Here is a 16,697-nt window from a genome sequence, read left to right as displayed (position 1 = left end):
ATTTCGCTTAGAACAATACTCTTGACATGCAGTGGTCGATATTGATCCACTGTGAATCTGGGAAATATGAGATCTTTTTGGTTCAGCTTAGCATTTTTGAAAAGGCCAGTATTTTTAACAAATATTCACGAACTCTGAAGACGAGAAGTGTATGATAACTATTCGAAAAGATGCCATAACTCGTTAGTTTAAATATATTTAACAGTGGATTTAACATATTCTATGTAATGAAATATAAAAATATAATTTTGATGATAATCGTTGCTTTATTATAACGGAATATGTTTAAATTATTAAGTTTGAAAATTCAAATATTTTCCTAAACGTTGCCTGATCTGATGCTGAAACTTGAACAATTCTTCGACAGTCGATGCCGTCATTCTTCTAGCAGCAGTGTCGGGACAGGAGTAATTGCAAGATTCGTTCGTGCTATTTCACAAAACGAATATTTCGATCGATTTTTTGATCGATCCACCCGATCGTATTCTCCTTTTGACTACAGTCCACTTGCAGAGTAAGACGATCTGTTGATGAAAACAATCAAAAATCATAAAGGACAATATGAGCCAAGGCGACTCTGCCCTTTACCTTATGTACTATTTAAAATTTATGATATAAAAATTTGTGGTTTGATTATCTCTGGCATTGGTGCGTTACAAAGCGTTCCAATATTATCATTCGGAATGCGATAGAAAAACAAAGAGTAGAACTTAGAAATAAGCACTTGCGCTGAAACAGGATTTTTGATTGTTTTCATTCACAGAATAGCTGTTGTCCGTTTGTCGTTAAATGTCGTGATGTGGCACGTATACAGGCATACGCGTATAATATATATACAAAAAGACAAACGCACATTCTCATATTAGCATCTGGATCAGCAGTATTTGTATTTTTTACCATTTTTACGAGCAAAACCATCTCACGATTGCAATATTCGATTTGCAGGGGCATATTTCAGTTTCGTGAGAATGGAAACAATTACGAAGGTCGAAGTGCATTTGCTGATGTATTTGAAGACGATGTGGCCAATGAATCAAAAAGTCTCGACACAGTTGAAACTGTGAATGGTATTGCAACGTTTTCTGATATTTCTCCGCTTTCCTTGGATTCAGAAACAAACGCTGAAACTATTCATCTAAATCCTGATTTCCATGATGAAGATTCAACACAATATGAAAGTAGATGTACTGAGCAGTCAGAAATAAGACGCATTTCAGAGGATATGATAGAAGCGCACGCTTCCGAAGAAACCGAGTGTACGGTACTTGGCGATTTAGAGGTCTGCGACCCCGATTTTCTGTCAAGTATGTTGAGTTTTACCTCTAGATTTCGTCAATTCATAGATATAAAAATAAACTGTAAACAAAGATATGACCAGGAATATGTAACAGAATTTAAATGATTGTGAATGTGGCTGTATTTGTATTTGGCTATAAAAATGACTTCTGCACTGATTGTGCAGAACATTTCTGTCGCGAGAATTATTTATCTTGTAAATTAATTAATTTGTGTAATTAATGTAAACTAAATAGAACTCTGATACATTTTCCCTTAAGATAATGAAGGAACAAACAATGGAGAGCCAATAGAAAATGAGCCAAAATCTCTTATCAACATCATTGATTCCCAAATTGAAAGGAAGAATGAATTTGAAGTCGGTGAAGATGCAGCAAGAGAGCTTGATGAACTCATTGCAAAACTAATTGAGTTTAGTCAGAGAAATTACGTTCTAGTATCCAGTTTGAAAGTTGGTAAGTTGATTTTTAATATTGAGGGGAAATGGTTGTGAAAACGAAAAAGTTTTTACTTTAGCTTGACCTAAGGATTACTTGACAAATTATTGCCAACACTTTTCGCCAATCCTATCCTTATTCAGACTTCTCAAAGTGATTTGTTGTGCCTATTTACGATAAATCCATAGCACTCCTCCGTATATTTACCGGTCTTACCGTATATTTGTGGACTTTCGACAATTTCAATTAACTTGTATATGCCCTACAAATCCGGTAAATATGTTTAAATACTTTTTTGCAATCAGATAAATAATAGTCGCATAATAAATAATTAACCGTAGCTGGTCGTTTACCGTTTCAAAAGTACTTGATGATATGTATAATTGAAATAACCTTATAGTCAATGAAGTCAAAGATCAGTAAAAAAATACCATAAAATGTTTAGTACTGTTCAACCGGCGAAGTTATATTTCTTAATGTTACTTCTTTCACATATGTGTTGGACCTGACTAACTCTGCTGTATCATGTATCATGAAACTAAGTCACGATTATTCAACATATTATGCTACATTGACGTTAGGCGTAACTTTTAACTTTATTTTTCAAATAGCAAAACACTTACATCTCATTCTGCAGCATACAGCTTATTTAGGTATTGTGTTGATATATCATTGCTCGAAAATAACTTTTAATGAGGAACTTTAGTCAAAAGTCAGAGCATATAGAGTCCAAGAGCATATAGAGCGTTATCCTACGCATGTAAATTTGGATCTAAACGTATGTTACACGACGCGGTATGTACTTAAATCCAAATCGAAAATCCAGCCCATGTTAGAGGGTCCGCACGCAGCAATTTTTGCTTTATGTGGTTGTAGTTTCCGAAACGAATTGTTAATCGACAACAACGAGGGGGAGAATTACTCAGTATTTCGATAAGTTGCGTACGATCCAGAAATTAACAAAATGAAAATACTTGATGGCATGCTATAGAATATAGATTATAGAATATAGGTGGAGAAAGGCCAACTTCGTTCGCTTTAACTCCGATAAAGGGATATGACAGAAAAAGATGTTGAAACGAAATCGAGTGAAGTAATCACGGTAAAACAGACGATAACTGCTTGATGGCCGATCAAACGCTACTTTCACAATTGGAAAAAGATAGTTAACTACAAATTGAACATTTATAGCTCATCGAGACAATGATGTTTTTGAAATGAGTAGAAGCGACACGGTTACTACTTACAATCCTACTTGTGCGTCGATACCAGCATCAATACTCCAGCTATAAAAACAAATATCCGTTTCCGAAACTCTAAGCAGCGAAGAGGTGACGCCTGTAGTACTATATGCACGAAAAGACGAAGAACCTAAAACAGCGCAAAGCGTAGTAATTAAAATAAATAGGGAATTTTTCCAGCGTCATTTTTTTGTAAAATAAAATCTAAAAAATCTAAAAATGAAATTGTTCTAAAATTACCTGTTTATTCATTTAATTGTTTATTTACAATGAATATATAACATGTATACTTAATCGATTTATCACAGGTCCACAATAAATAGGACATGATATTGTCGTCAATAATTCACTTTTCGCGCAATAGCGACCCTATACACTTGGAAATATGGATATGCCCGTCTAATTAGAATATTTTTAGTCTTGGCTACAATAGTTATGTATGAGTACTCACGCAAATCATAAAATACAACTTAAGGCACAACGTAGGCGCGCTTTGCGTCACATTATTACTTTTACGCGACCGACACTGAGTGCTAGTTACAGATATTGAAGAACACTATTCCCACCACTTCACCGAAGGTATATCAAATTGAATAGACATTGCTAATTCCAATCAAAAGATTCCAGTCCTTCTAAGAACACCAATGTACTAATATTAGTTGATTGTTCAGAACTGTATTCGAAATGGTGGCGTGAAAACGAAACATAAATAAGACCTCTCAAAACGTATTTGCTCAATAAAGTAACGGTTCATTCGGTTTGTTATAAAAGTATGCTAAAAAGTATACGATATAGAAACTAATTTTTATCTTGCTCAGCCTGATGATGTTATGACCTGGGTTTAAACAACCATTTACACATCAAGAGCGCGGTGCTAACATAACGGTTCCATTACATTTGAACCCATGTACATTTGAACCCATGACAATTGCACCTATGGGAATTTTTTTTGTTTTACGGATATTTTAACCCATACTAACCCTAACCCATGGTTTTAGCACCCGCATATAGATTGAACCCGCGGATATACACATGGGTTCAAATGTACGTGGGTTCAAATGTACGGTCACCAACATAACTACAACGGAGTTCTTTAAGATATATTAATTCATGGTATAATTTATCAGGACCTTCAAGTCAAAAAAGTCAACATGTCGTTGACCAAGATACTCTTTGTCCCGAAGAAATAACGCAAACAATTGCAAGCAATGAATCTTCCAGTTACATGAGTACCAATGAAATGCAGCACGACAGAAGAAATTTTCCAATGCACCCGATCGATATGACGGCAAATGATGAAAATGAAGTTAAGCCTCATGCGCCAGAATTTGTGATTCCTCTTGAAGTAAGTGGAATTGTAGTTGATTGATGATAAACTACTAGTCTTAGTCAGCCTTTCATTCGTCATCAACCCCCAGTTGACTTTTCACTGAAGCAGCTGATACCATATTTCAATTTACCCAATTACCTGATTTTAAATTTTCAGTACTTAAAGACGGAAGAAGTAGATGGAATGATATTAAATTTTTTTTTCTTTTCAAATTTCACCCCAAACTGAGCTCGTATGCTGGCTGATATTGTGTGTTGCGCCACCATGTGCCATTCCGCTGCACAAGTCGCTAAAGCCTTGGACTTGAATATAGTGGCATCACAAGTTAAAATTCTGCCACCTTATAACCAGATTGTAAAAATTTGGGTTGACAATTGCAAACGGGAAAGATGTCGGCCCCCTCAAGAATATAGCAGTAGATCGTCTCAGATCAGGGAATCCTTGTACAAAAACTTTTCTGGAGTAAAAGGCATGTAAATGGTTGTATAAATAATGATGTATGCAAGTTAACGAAAAAAGCAAATTTTGAATGAAATATATTATTTCGTAAATACCCATATTTCTTTCGAGACACAAAATCACGAATTTACATTTCCAATACTAAAAAATTCTTTTACTTTCTAGAACATGGAAGTCACTTCGGACGAAAACGTCGTACTCAACATTTCTGTTACCGGATTTCCGGCACCCATAATAACGTGGTTCAAAGACGGTCTACCATTAGGTAAAAAAGAAGAAAGCGGGATTATACACGACAACTTGAAATATCAGAAAGCAGTTTACACATGTGTTGCTGAAAATACATTAGGAGAATCAAAGACATCAGCAACCATAACAATAAAGCAACTAATTCCCTCAGGTAGTTTTTTATTTCTATCAGATTTTTTCTGTATTTCTCAGTTTACGCCATATACAATGTTTGATCGCACAATAGAAATAATGTGAGATACCTGTTATATTATAGCAATATATATACTAGTAATTGCACGTGAAATTATTCCATAAAGCTTAGAATTGCCTACGGAAAAGGCAATGATTGTTTCTCACCCTGTAGATAATAGGGCTGGGCATTTTGAATCGAGTAGTAAATTATTCGATTCGGTTCAGATTCGAATCGTCGCCGTCTCGTTTTATTCTTGTCCGCAAAATGTCATGGTGAATTCTTCAAATTTTTTGTGAAGCCATCACCCGTCGGGACGTTTCGATAGCTGTTTTTCTCTGTGGCGTGTCTGAAACATGCCCAGACTAGCACCTCTTGTATTTTTAAATTGCAATCCCTACATAAGAGCCTGTTCTTCCTAGTCGAGTTATTGATAAAAAGTATTTCTTATTCGGTGAAACATCTGAGCGAACTGACTGAATGATAGATTCTATTTCCTGTAATTTATTTGTCTAAGGGACTCATTACAATAGAAAACATCACATACAATTACGTCGTTGTAATAATTCATATATCTTCCAAGTATTCGAAATTCGATTTAATTCGGAAATAATATTCGATTCGATTCTGAAATCATCAGGTCTTCAAAAATGCCCAGCCATATTTGATAGTACAGGTAGAACACTCACAGTTACAACAATTATTTTCACAGTACGTCATCAGTTATTAAAGAATTCAGTAGTCATGCTTGATCAAAAATAATTTTTCGTGAGAGCATTGTAGTGCCTAGTTCGATTACCTGCTAAATTTAATTAACGAACCATATGTTTTTCAACCTAGTTTTCACCGCATATGGTTCAAGTGTTACCGTATTTGTGTACTTTATGTTTAAATGAAAAATTATCTAGTTTTCTTCGGGATTAAGATCAGACAATACTAAACAGTTCTAAATTAAATAAGTGACTACTTCTATCGAAAGTTTATAGGGAACAGCATAAACAATTTATCTGGTTGTTGTCACGACTGATCTACTGGTACCAACTTCTGTTTCCTCGCATCGCTAAAAGACTGAACGAAACCAGGCTTTTGTTTCAATTCAATTCACAATCAGCGCAGAATCGTGACTTTGCGTTAGTCAGAACTTTTCCTGTGTGACCAGAGTGATATGGGATTAGCATTTGTGATGCCTGATTTTGTCACATCGACTACGAAGTCGGAGTCATCTATTGTAAAAATCTCGCGATAAAAACATAATCCTTAACGTGAAACTGCAAGCTACCTTCACCTGGAGTATACGGATCAGCTCTCTGCTTTGCTTGAACTGCTTGCACCGTCAAGTTAGCCGAAATCAAAAACAATTTACCAATAATGCGTTATTGCTGCATTGGTTGAGTTAATTAATGCACAGAAATTCTTCGATAATTGGGGAAATCAAGCGTTACCAGAAAGCGTGAGAGAGTGCTGAGTTATTGTAGTGAAAATAACGTGCAAAGAAGAATCAAAATAGTCAGTAATCAGATGCACATTAACAATAATAATATTTTTCAGTGCAGAGTTGTGATGACAGGTTTGATCAAAATAGGTTTATCCTGATTTGTCATTGATCTTAAATGTTGTATGAATAACCATTGGCTTTGTACGAGAGTGATTCCATAACGTTTTGGTCTAGATCCGGGTGATAAAAAATCAGGATTCATCGTGTTGCTAAGAACTTCGTATTTATCCCGGCAGATAAGAAATCCAATAAGACGCTTTAGTGATACGCCGATGTCCGTCCCTTCGTCCAGTCTGATTGGACAAGGGAAATAGACACGCGAAATAATAAGGGATACGACAGAAAGCGTACACGGTCAGTGCTTAGGCCTTTCGAGTCAAGCAATTTTGTTGTAATGCGTTTTCTGTCGGAACTGACTGCTCAGACTGATATTGACTAGAATCAAACAACGGCGATATCCGAAATAACCAAGAAACGTTGATTATCCACTGTTTAGTAATTTCAAACGCGCAGATAGGTTATTTAGAATAGTATCAATGAAATAAACGTATACCGGTAAGCTAATTTGTAAAATATTGTGTGTCGTAGTTATTGTTAAAATCATAGCAAATTTTACTGGATTTTCCCATTAGTCATTAGCCATCGGGTATCATACAAAACAATAGACTTAACCTCAACCTGTGCATTACCGAGCCGGAAGATGCTAATTATCGCATGCACAAGATGAATAAGCGGTTTGCACAGCATAACCTCGGACCAAGTCAGATCTATATCAGGCTTGCCACAGAGCAAATTGCGATTAGTATTATGTAAATGGCAAATGTATATAAAAAATTAAATCGACTAGTTCGAATGTGGAATATGATATTTAACGGCAATTTCAAGTAATCCAATCATTTAAACTGCAATTGAAGTATGTTCACGACGTGAATGATGGCGCACGGTCATATACAACAATTATCACTGAGAATAACTTACTTATTCTAAACGTTATTCGTATTTGATAGGTGAATTATAATAGTATATACCAGGGATGGTTCCCTTACATTTGAACCCACGTACATTTGAACCCGTAATTTGAACCCACGACAATTGCACCTATGGAAATTTGCACCTTCGAATATTTGAACCCATACTAACCCTAATCCATGGATTTTAGCATTCTCATATAGATTGAACCCTGTGGATATACAGGTGAAAATGTGTGAGTTCAAATGTACTTGGGTTCAAATGTGTTGTCACCACCAGGGATACTCAACGATTTTCACTAAAGGTCCGCACACAAAACTTAAAAAGCACCGGGGTCCGGTCACCCCAAAAATATATATATTTTAACTATGCAAACAAAATTTCAAATGTATCGTTTGGCGAAGTACAAAAGCAATACTCAATATCGCGATTTGATGCCAGTATGACAAGGCTTCACTTGTGTAGATGAGGTATATATTAAATATTCGCCCCCATAGCACCCGTAATACTAAATATATTTGAGACTGAAAATTTGCAATATATATATATATATTAGTTGCGCATTACATTACGATTTCGAAATGAAAAGGAACGATGTATTTAAAGTCAAGAAGCAGCTGCGGTCCAAGTTTAATACTCGAAAGATCCGCGCGCGATCCTATCCGCCAGTCGAGTAGCCTCTGTATATATATACTATATATATAAGCTACAATTTACATCGATTTCTAACTCGAAGTGGCTCCAGCGTTAATCGCGTTCGTAAGTTTTGTTTGTCCCTCACATGGCATTCAGAATTTAATAGCGTTTGATATATTACTCCAATTGAATTATGAATTGGAGTTTTCTCTGTCTGTAAAACATCAGGAACCAGGGGCCTGCTTAGGCCACTTCTACCTATGCGGCAACAGTGGGTCCCGCGCCTTGATGGGCTTATTAAGTTAATCATTTTAAATGATGCTCGCGTGGGTCAGCACGTTAATTCTGTATCCGATTAATGACCATAAAATGGCCATGTAGACTTTTCAGGATATATCAACAAGGAACATAATATGCGTATTAGATAATTTACCGTCGTTAGACATATATAGACTATGAATATGTCGTCTAACATGAAATTCAGCACATTTTATGTTGACTACTTCATTTGTTACGCATAGGTCAAAAATGTCACTCATAATAATTTACAGTGTAAGCAACGAACCTTAGGCAATTTCCTATTTTGAACGTTCGCGGGGGTGTTTTTGTGTGTGTGTGTCGGGGGGGGGGGGGGTTGCTTTGTACTAAAGATCCCAATTTCATTTACTATATTAATTAATCATTACAACATATCTCATTTCTTTCTTGAAAAATTTAACGGATATTTAGAAAATGTTTTTCACATGAAAAGACAAAAACACAGTGCCAAATAAAATATCCAACTAACGTCAATCGCGTCGCAATCAAAATAAGTTTGTTTCAATTTTTCCGCAGCTGCAAACAACTCTCGAAATGGTTTATAATGACACGTTTTAACACCCGTAATGTTTGCAGTAAATTAGAACGTTCCATGGCGTTTACTGCATTTTTGCCATTGTTTCATTTTTCAAATATTTTGTTGCTTTATTATTCTTTTTCCCACGTGTTGACTCTTAAAATTTAAGGGTCAGCAGCGTTCAACCATGATCAGTAACACAAACTTGGATTCAATCGCTCGCCAAAGATAACCTGAGATTTTGTAAGCGCTGAGCAGAATTTGCTGTTATTATAACACTTAGATGTCAACCTATAGTTGAAATAGCGCTTACCGGCATTATTCATACAATACTATATATATATATATTGGGTTTGTCCCAATTGTGGTGCCACTTTAACGAACGAGCTGTATGTGAGACTGCACGACAAGCGCCACAGTTGTAATCTTACGTTACTGAGGATTTCTGAAATACATCCTTCTCAAGGCTGGACAAAGGTCAGGAATGTCCGAAAAACAAAATCCGTTATAAGAGCCCGTGGAATACTACACCAAAGTTAGGTTTTGCAAACGAGAAAAGATTTGTATTTTAATCCAGTATATTTGCAACTGTTATGATATTTTAAATTGGTCTTGTAAGTCCGTTCCAAGAGAAAATTGGCAACAAAAACCTTTATTTTCATTTATGTACCCGTGAACAGTGGGATTATTGGGAATTATGAAAAAGCTTCCGGAGGTAATCCTTGAGTATACGGTTTTGCCCTTGTATACAGTATATGTCTGAAGTGGTTCCTTATTCGACAACAGATACTATGTACAAAGGCGTTTTCAATTCTATATTTTATGTTGACGAAGGGCGCTTCTCATCAGCAAGCTTTTTGTGCTCTTGCCTTTTATGAGCAATCAGTGCGAAACAATTTGTCTTATTCGGTAAACCAGAACGTCCCACATATTGGCACAGCTTACCGTATTCAAATATTTACCTAATCTAATGTATTTTTTCTGGAATGCCAATGGTTGACCATTCCACCAAAAGATACATCGCTACGGTCGCTTCGGCTTCACACAGTATATGCGACATCGCAATGCGTCCGTCGTCGAAAACAAATCTATTTATGTCATGTTATGCAGTGCGCAATTGGCAGCTGCTAAAACTCAAGACGGGAATCGTGAAGGGAGTTGAAGACGTATCTAGCGACGGTAAGCAGGCTAGCAGGCTAACATAAGAAGCTGCTGTTTATGTTACCAGGCTATAATATTCAAGCATATAAATACAGTACTTTGATGCACTTTAACAGAAATTATAACCTAGCTGTAAATAGGTAGATTAGTAGGTAGATTACACATCGATAAAGACAAGTCACCTACGGAAACGGATAATTTGATGAAATGGCAAATTGTAATGGTAAGCGCTTTTAATTTAAATTTCGAGTATAATAAAGTCTGTGTAACTTCTTGAGAGCGTTATTTTTGATGAATTTTTCAGACAATTCATCATCGACAGTAAAATCTCGCGACATTGCAGAATTAGAGAAGGTTTACGAAATAACAGAACTCCTTGGAAGGTAGGTTGCATTTTTGTGCCTGGTATATACGTTAGGTTCGAATCAGTGTTTTAACTGCTAATATTTTGTGATTTTCAGCGGAAGATTCGGTACAGTACATACAGCAAAGCAAAAAGATACCGGCAAGGAATTCGCCGCCAAAAACTGCGTTTGCAGACGACCTAGTCAGCGCAAAGATGTTGAACTCGAAATTGAACTGATGAATTTATTAAAACATGACAAACTTGTGCAACTTGTCGATACTTTCGTCAGTAAAAAAGAAGTTGTTTTGATAATGGAATTGTAAGTGGTATTTATTTTTGCAAACCTCGAGTAACTGTTACAGTAAGGTTATACTTGTTATAACCATTTCATTTTGCTTTGTAGAATTACGGGTGGAGAGCTTTTTGACAGAATTATAGACGAGTCGTTCGATTTGACTGAAGAACTTGCAAGCGGGTACGTGAAGCAAGTTTGCGAAGGAGTTGGATTCATACATTCAAACATGGTGTTGCATTTGGATTTAAAAGTAGGTGTTGGAATTTCCTTTTTTTTTATAATATAACGAAAAAGTAAGGGACTTGCTAAAATTTTATCGTATATTTGCAATTTAGCCGGAAAATATTCTTTGTCTTCACCCTCAAAAGTTGGACCAAGTGAAAATAATCGATTTTGGATTTGCTAGAAAATACACTCCAGGCGCACAACTCAAAGTTATGTTTGGTACCCCAGAATTTGTAGCTCCAGAAGTCGTCAATTTTGATCCACTTGGACCTGGCACAGATATGTGGAGCATCGGCGTAATTACATATGTTTTGTAAGTACTTACAACGTACATGCATGTAATAATGTAGACATATTACGCGTTTAGCATTTTTTAATATCGGAAATTAACAACTTATCTAGTCAATATGATTCATTATTGCATCCTCCTTTTAGCTTTATTGCATTTTTGTTATTAGGAAACATATCTATTTTGATAGGCCTAATGACATTGTATTTAAAGAAGAAAATACGGCCAAGACGAAGCTGAATATACTATGAACATAATGTTTGCATTGAAATACACGCGGCCTTTCAACAGAAACCAAATTAACCATACAAATTAGTCAGTTTATCACGAAAGCCTATTTTTCAGACTGATACTCATTTTCCCATTCAGAAATATATTTGTTAATACCAAATTTAACATGGGCACTTGATAACACGTTTCACTAATAGTCGATTTTCGGAACATCTTGCTGGCAATACCCCACTTTCCAATGGATGGAAAGCCCACTGTATAGCCGGGACAGTATTTTATCGATAATAAGAGAATCGTGAATTGGATGCATGAAGCAAAAGTTACCAAACAGTAGTTTGTGGAATAATTTGTTCATAACCGTTATTTGACTGATCTAAATTGTGCTGATTTGTCTTGTTTTTCTATCGTATTATTTCACCAAATGAAATATGCTGACGGACCTTTCGTTCTCTTCTGCCTTGAAGAGCTTATTTCTAGATTACGACTGCTCAACAACTCGTGTCATGGTTATTTTGAGTTACTTATTTAATGCTGAAAATGTTTTTGTAGATTGTCTGGATTGTCACCATTTATGGGAGAAGATGACCTTGAGACACTCTCCAATGTCACAGGCTGTGAATGGGATTTTGAGGAAGATTGTTTCAAGGATATTTCTGACAACGCAAAAAATTTTATTGAGACTATTCTTCACCCAAAAGAAAAGTACGTTTTGTGGTTTCTCCCTTTTTTATATCTGTTTATATTATATTTATATGACTCACGGTACAATTTTCATGTATTTATGTCAACACAGTATGAGAGCAAGTTGCGTGAAATGTCTTCAACATCCATGGATAAGTGGGGAAGCAATGAAAACTGACAGGAAAATGAGTTCAAAGTTGAGTCTAATAACAGCTGTGGAGCATTTGAGAAAATTTGTGAACCGTAGGAAATGGGCGGTAGGTTTCTGATCAAACATTTTTCCCGAAGTCGATTATTCCACAAAACTTTATTTATTTTTGTTTTATTTTTAACAGCGTTCAATTAATGCTGTCCGAGCCATAAACCGTTTCCAAACTGGCGCAAAAAAGAATGGCGACAATGCAAGTCCAGACAGGAAGAAGGCGCAGCGGACTAGAGAATTAATGGGGAAATGACGTCATAGATGTAATGACGTAATATTTATTGTTGGAGCAGGGATCATATGACTACCAATCTCACAGGAGACGTCCGCCTCATTTCTCCAGAGACAACTAGTGACTCATCATGAGTGTTTTTAAAGCTATACAGAAGTGGTGCAAGCTGTTTCAAGTTTAAGCTTATATGTTTCCATTTTGATTAACTATTTTTCATAGTTGCTTTCATATCGTTTCATTTAATTTTTACGCATCTGTTTATATCCAGTGTTCCCTTTGAATCTTACCGTTTCCCTATTAAATAAATATAATAAAGTGTTGTTGTTTTTTTAATTTGAATAAATGAAGAAAAATTACCACATTGATGAACATGTCTGCAGAATATATTGTTTTTAGAAATATTGTAGTGAGCACTTTTTCTCGGAGGTGATTACAGTATACAATAGGAACACTTTTTAATTTTGCAGCTGTTCGCTTGATACATAGACAAAGAACTACCGTCAAATGATCAAGTGTGATTCGCAGATGATTTTCCCCGATTTCAACATAGTAGAATTTAATTTATCACGAGTGCGTGATGACGTAACCTCGATTTCAAATAAACACACAGGTTGTGTTCACAACTTTTCCTAGTTGGTGTGCGACTTAAGATCGAGCTAAAAACTATATGTTATTGTAAATTTCCCCTCAATGGTTTAAAAAGAATAGGTTTGTACGTCATTCAAGTCGATTTGCTCTTTTTTTTGAGTGTGTAGTAAGATATAATTAAAACAAATGAGTATAAACGATTCTTTTCTCGCCTGTGTTGTACGCGGGGACGCGTGTTTCCCAAGTTCGAATCTGAGTGATTCGAATCAAGTCGAATCGATTCGAACCAATTTGAAAAAGATTTGATTCCATTTAAAAAACAAATTATTTAGTTAACAGGAGGCGACATTGCACGGCGCAGCGGCATTGTCTCGACATCGAGCGTTTATTACAGCTTTCCAAGTCGTTGCACCCTGATGGTTGTTATATTTCATATGGGTCGCAACTTTATAACAACTATTAACAAATTTTACAAATATATTTTCATATAAATTTTATAAATGTTTTTTTAAGCGCCTATATATTATCATTATAATAAAATATTATTGCAATATTTCTTATTTTGAAAACGTAGGTCTGTGATATTTTCATCGTAATCATTGCTTCTTTTAAAACCATGGCGCAAACGGTACCAACATTTAATTAACGAATATCATTGAGTAAATTTTTAAAGGTCAATATTAGAAGAAACATCATTGTACATCCTGTACTGTTTCCGAATATAAATTTATGTGAAAAGTAAATATAAAATTGAGTGCACATCCATGTAAATTTTCTCAGTCGTAATATATTAGGTAGTTGATACATCCATTCGAAGTGTTTTCAAATTTCAATATGATTCAAAGTCGATATGAAATTATACTAGATAGAATCAGATTCGAAACTATTCGAATCGGAACATTCTGATTCGGCAGTAAAATATTCAAAACTTATGTCGCTAGTGTAGGCCTTGTCCATGTTTTTATTTTGTTTTTTATTCTTTGCAAATTTCAAACTGAAAAATTGAAATACAAAAACAGTTTCAAGTTTGGTACCCTATCGAGATATGCTCATCAGATGTTTATTAAAATACAGAGAGATGAATTGGTGCAGTTATGGTAAGATAAGCGAGAAACTTTCCTATGAAAGTCAGTCAGAGAATAATCAAAAAATAATCGGTAATTTGACCGTTCAACTATATTCTATATACCTAAAATTAAGCGGATTGAGATTATAATATCAAATTGAAGAAATATATAGATATATGATTTATTTTATTGTAAATAAAAGACCGTACATTTCAAATAGTTTGAATTCATTTGTTAATTTTAATTGAGTATATACCTTCAATTTTTCCATTAAATTCATGACAGATGATGCTAATTCTCCGGGAATCGAACAATCTGCAGGTGATGATGTTGGAGTGAAATTGAGACAAAAACCAACCAATCAGCGTCCACCAGACATACGAAGATCCCAGGTTAGTTGTGACATATTTATCTTCAAGTTGTTTATCTGTTAATTGTGCTACATAGTGTATGCATTATATATATGCTTGCAGCACAATAAAAATCAGGTTAAAAAATGCGGCTTGGTGTCTCATGATCGTGTTACCATGTTATATTGTGTATGCATATCAAATTATTCGAAATCTGACAAGAATTTTTCGTTAAATCATATATTTATTTGTTATAATAATTTCCCCATTATAACATGTTGTTGGTTGTCATCAAATGCGCTATTCCGACGCAAAATTACATGGTACTAGCATTATTTGGAGTAATTAATGATAAAGTACATGAAATTGTTCAGAATATTTCTTTCACCTATTGCAACTCAGAAAGGTTTCTGCGGAAAGTGAATAAGAATAGAAATATTGTAAAAATTATGATTTATTATCAATTAAAAATCAACTTTCAAAAATCAGTATTTGTATTTGTGTGTTTACACATTAATTCGCGAAAATGGTAGTTATGTTAATTCTATTTTACTCTTTAAATTTTTCAAAGTTAAATAATGATAATGTGTTTCAAATTTAATTAAAAGTTGAAATTTTTTATTAAGATTATCTCAGCTTCTCTGGTTGACTACTTACGATGGAAAGCAAAATTAATTCAGCAAGCTAAAATATCGACTGAAAATTTAAAGGCAGAAGAAATAATAGACACCGCCTCTTTCACAGCGTAAGTTTAAAATCATAAAATATGGAAGTTCAATGAACATGATGTATCATTCTTATATACAATGGGTCACAAAATGGTTCATTCCCAAATCTATGAAGATCTCCCTCAATGAGCTATATTAATCAATGTGTAATTGTTGATTTTTTTTTTATCTTTCTGGCGGTATTAGGATTTAGAAATCATCTGACAGAAATATTTATTGGTATACTTATAATGCCATGCCTCTTGGCAATTATTTTGAATAAATTTATTTGAAACCAGGTTATGGCTGCATTTTAATTTGTCAGTTTGCCTACCTACCTAAAATGTACATAGTCAGTACATTTGGAAAAATCAAATATTTACATTTTTTCATTTCGTTAGGTGTTTGGCATCGGGCCCGAACCAAACCATATTTATACTGTAACGTTAACAACTTTGGGTTCGAATTAATAATCGAATCTTATGCCTAAGCAATTTCTGCAAAAATCTATCCTTATTTTAATTTATTTATGTTTCATTGTCGTCAACAACCCTATAACCTAATGGGCATGACATTTTCGTTACAGGTCACGATAATGAGGCTTAACTAGTACATTGCTTATTTATGTCAAAATTGCTAGATACGTGCAAATCGCTCTGTTGCAGAAATAATGGCGTTAGACGCAAAACAACCTTTCGGTCTTCAATGAACTAATTGCCCTAATTATAAATACTAATTAGTTATGTATTGAACATGGGGATATCGCATTTACTACGCTTTATCTTTGGCACATGTTCGGCCAGGTAATTAAACTGCAGATCTCTTGCAAAGCTGTGAAGTTGTTTTCACTTTGTTTGCGTAGGATTCCCGCCGGTGTTGACGGATTGACGCGAGATGACGTCACTTTACGTTACGGCTCTATGTTGAGCCTCGCCAGCATATCAACGACTTCTTTTGAAAGTGCGGACGAAGGCTTATTGACATCATCTGATGGTAAGTGTAAAGCAAAATTTAATCTTGTATTAATGTTGACTCAATTATCATACAATTCGTTAGAAAATGATACCGGATATCCGGGGTTTGAGATATAGCCTTTTTATTTACCTCTCAGCGGTCTGGGAAGACGTTATGTCAACGGGCGAAGAAGATTTCATGTCTACGGATGAGTTCTTTTTTCCTGAAAGGAAGACAAATAGGTTAGTGA

General features: G+C 35.0%; 2 protein-coding genes across 5 annotated transcripts in view; both read left to right on the top strand.

Annotated features, from left to right (window-relative positions):
- LOC120338389 (uncharacterized) overlaps window positions 1-16,697 on the top strand; it is a 48,602-nt gene that overhangs the window by 11,667 nt on the left and 20,238 nt on the right. For 3 of the 4 annotated variants that reach the window (XM_039406399.2, XM_039406383.2, XM_039406376.2), the window contains exons 10-18: window positions 368-514; window positions 946-1,304; window positions 1,557-1,751; window positions 4,102-4,319; window positions 4,929-5,163; window positions 14,722-14,828; window positions 15,413-15,531; window positions 16,356-16,486; window positions 16,605-16,689. In XM_039406399.2, coding sequence (XP_039262333.2) covers window positions 368-514; window positions 946-1,304; window positions 1,557-1,751; window positions 4,102-4,319; window positions 4,929-5,163; window positions 14,722-14,828; window positions 15,413-15,531; window positions 16,356-16,486; window positions 16,605-16,689 — 1,596 coding nt within the window. The remainder of the gene's footprint in view (window positions 1-367; window positions 515-945; window positions 1,305-1,556; window positions 1,752-4,101; window positions 4,320-4,928; window positions 5,164-14,721; window positions 14,829-15,412; window positions 15,532-16,355; window positions 16,487-16,604; window positions 16,690-16,697) is intronic. The other variant, XM_039406408.2, reaches the window with a different exon arrangement.
- LOC120338419 (myosin light chain kinase, smooth muscle-like) lies at window positions 10,007-13,142 on the top strand. Its single transcript, XM_039406431.2, has 8 exons — window positions 10,007-10,503; window positions 10,585-10,663; window positions 10,742-10,945; window positions 11,030-11,171; window positions 11,257-11,459; window positions 12,216-12,368; window positions 12,460-12,604; window positions 12,683-13,142. Exons 1-8 carry the CDS (start codon window positions 10,488-10,490, stop codon window positions 12,800-12,802), a joined length of 1,062 nt encoding a protein of 353 aa, XP_039262365.2. The 5' UTR covers window positions 10,007-10,487; the 3' UTR covers window positions 12,803-13,142.

Source organism: Styela clava, chromosome 1, assembly GCF_964204865.1.
Source record: "Styela clava chromosome 1, kaStyClav1.hap1.2, whole genome shotgun sequence".
NCBI lineage: Eukaryota > Metazoa > Chordata > Ascidiacea > Stolidobranchia > Styelidae > Styela > Styela clava.
Note: the sequence above shows the minus strand (reverse complement) of the source record. Positions and strands in the feature narration are given on the sequence as shown.

Coding starts and splice junctions, on each gene's coding strand:
- LOC120338419 (XM_039406431.2), top strand. Junction 11,460..12,215: donor GGCGTAATTACATATGTTTT/GTAAGTACTTAC, acceptor ATGTTTTTGTAG/ATTGTCTGGATTGTCACCAT. Junction 12,605..12,682: donor TGAACCGTAGGAAATGGGCG/GTAGGTTTCTGA, acceptor TATTTTTAACAG/CGTTCAATTAATGCTGTCCG.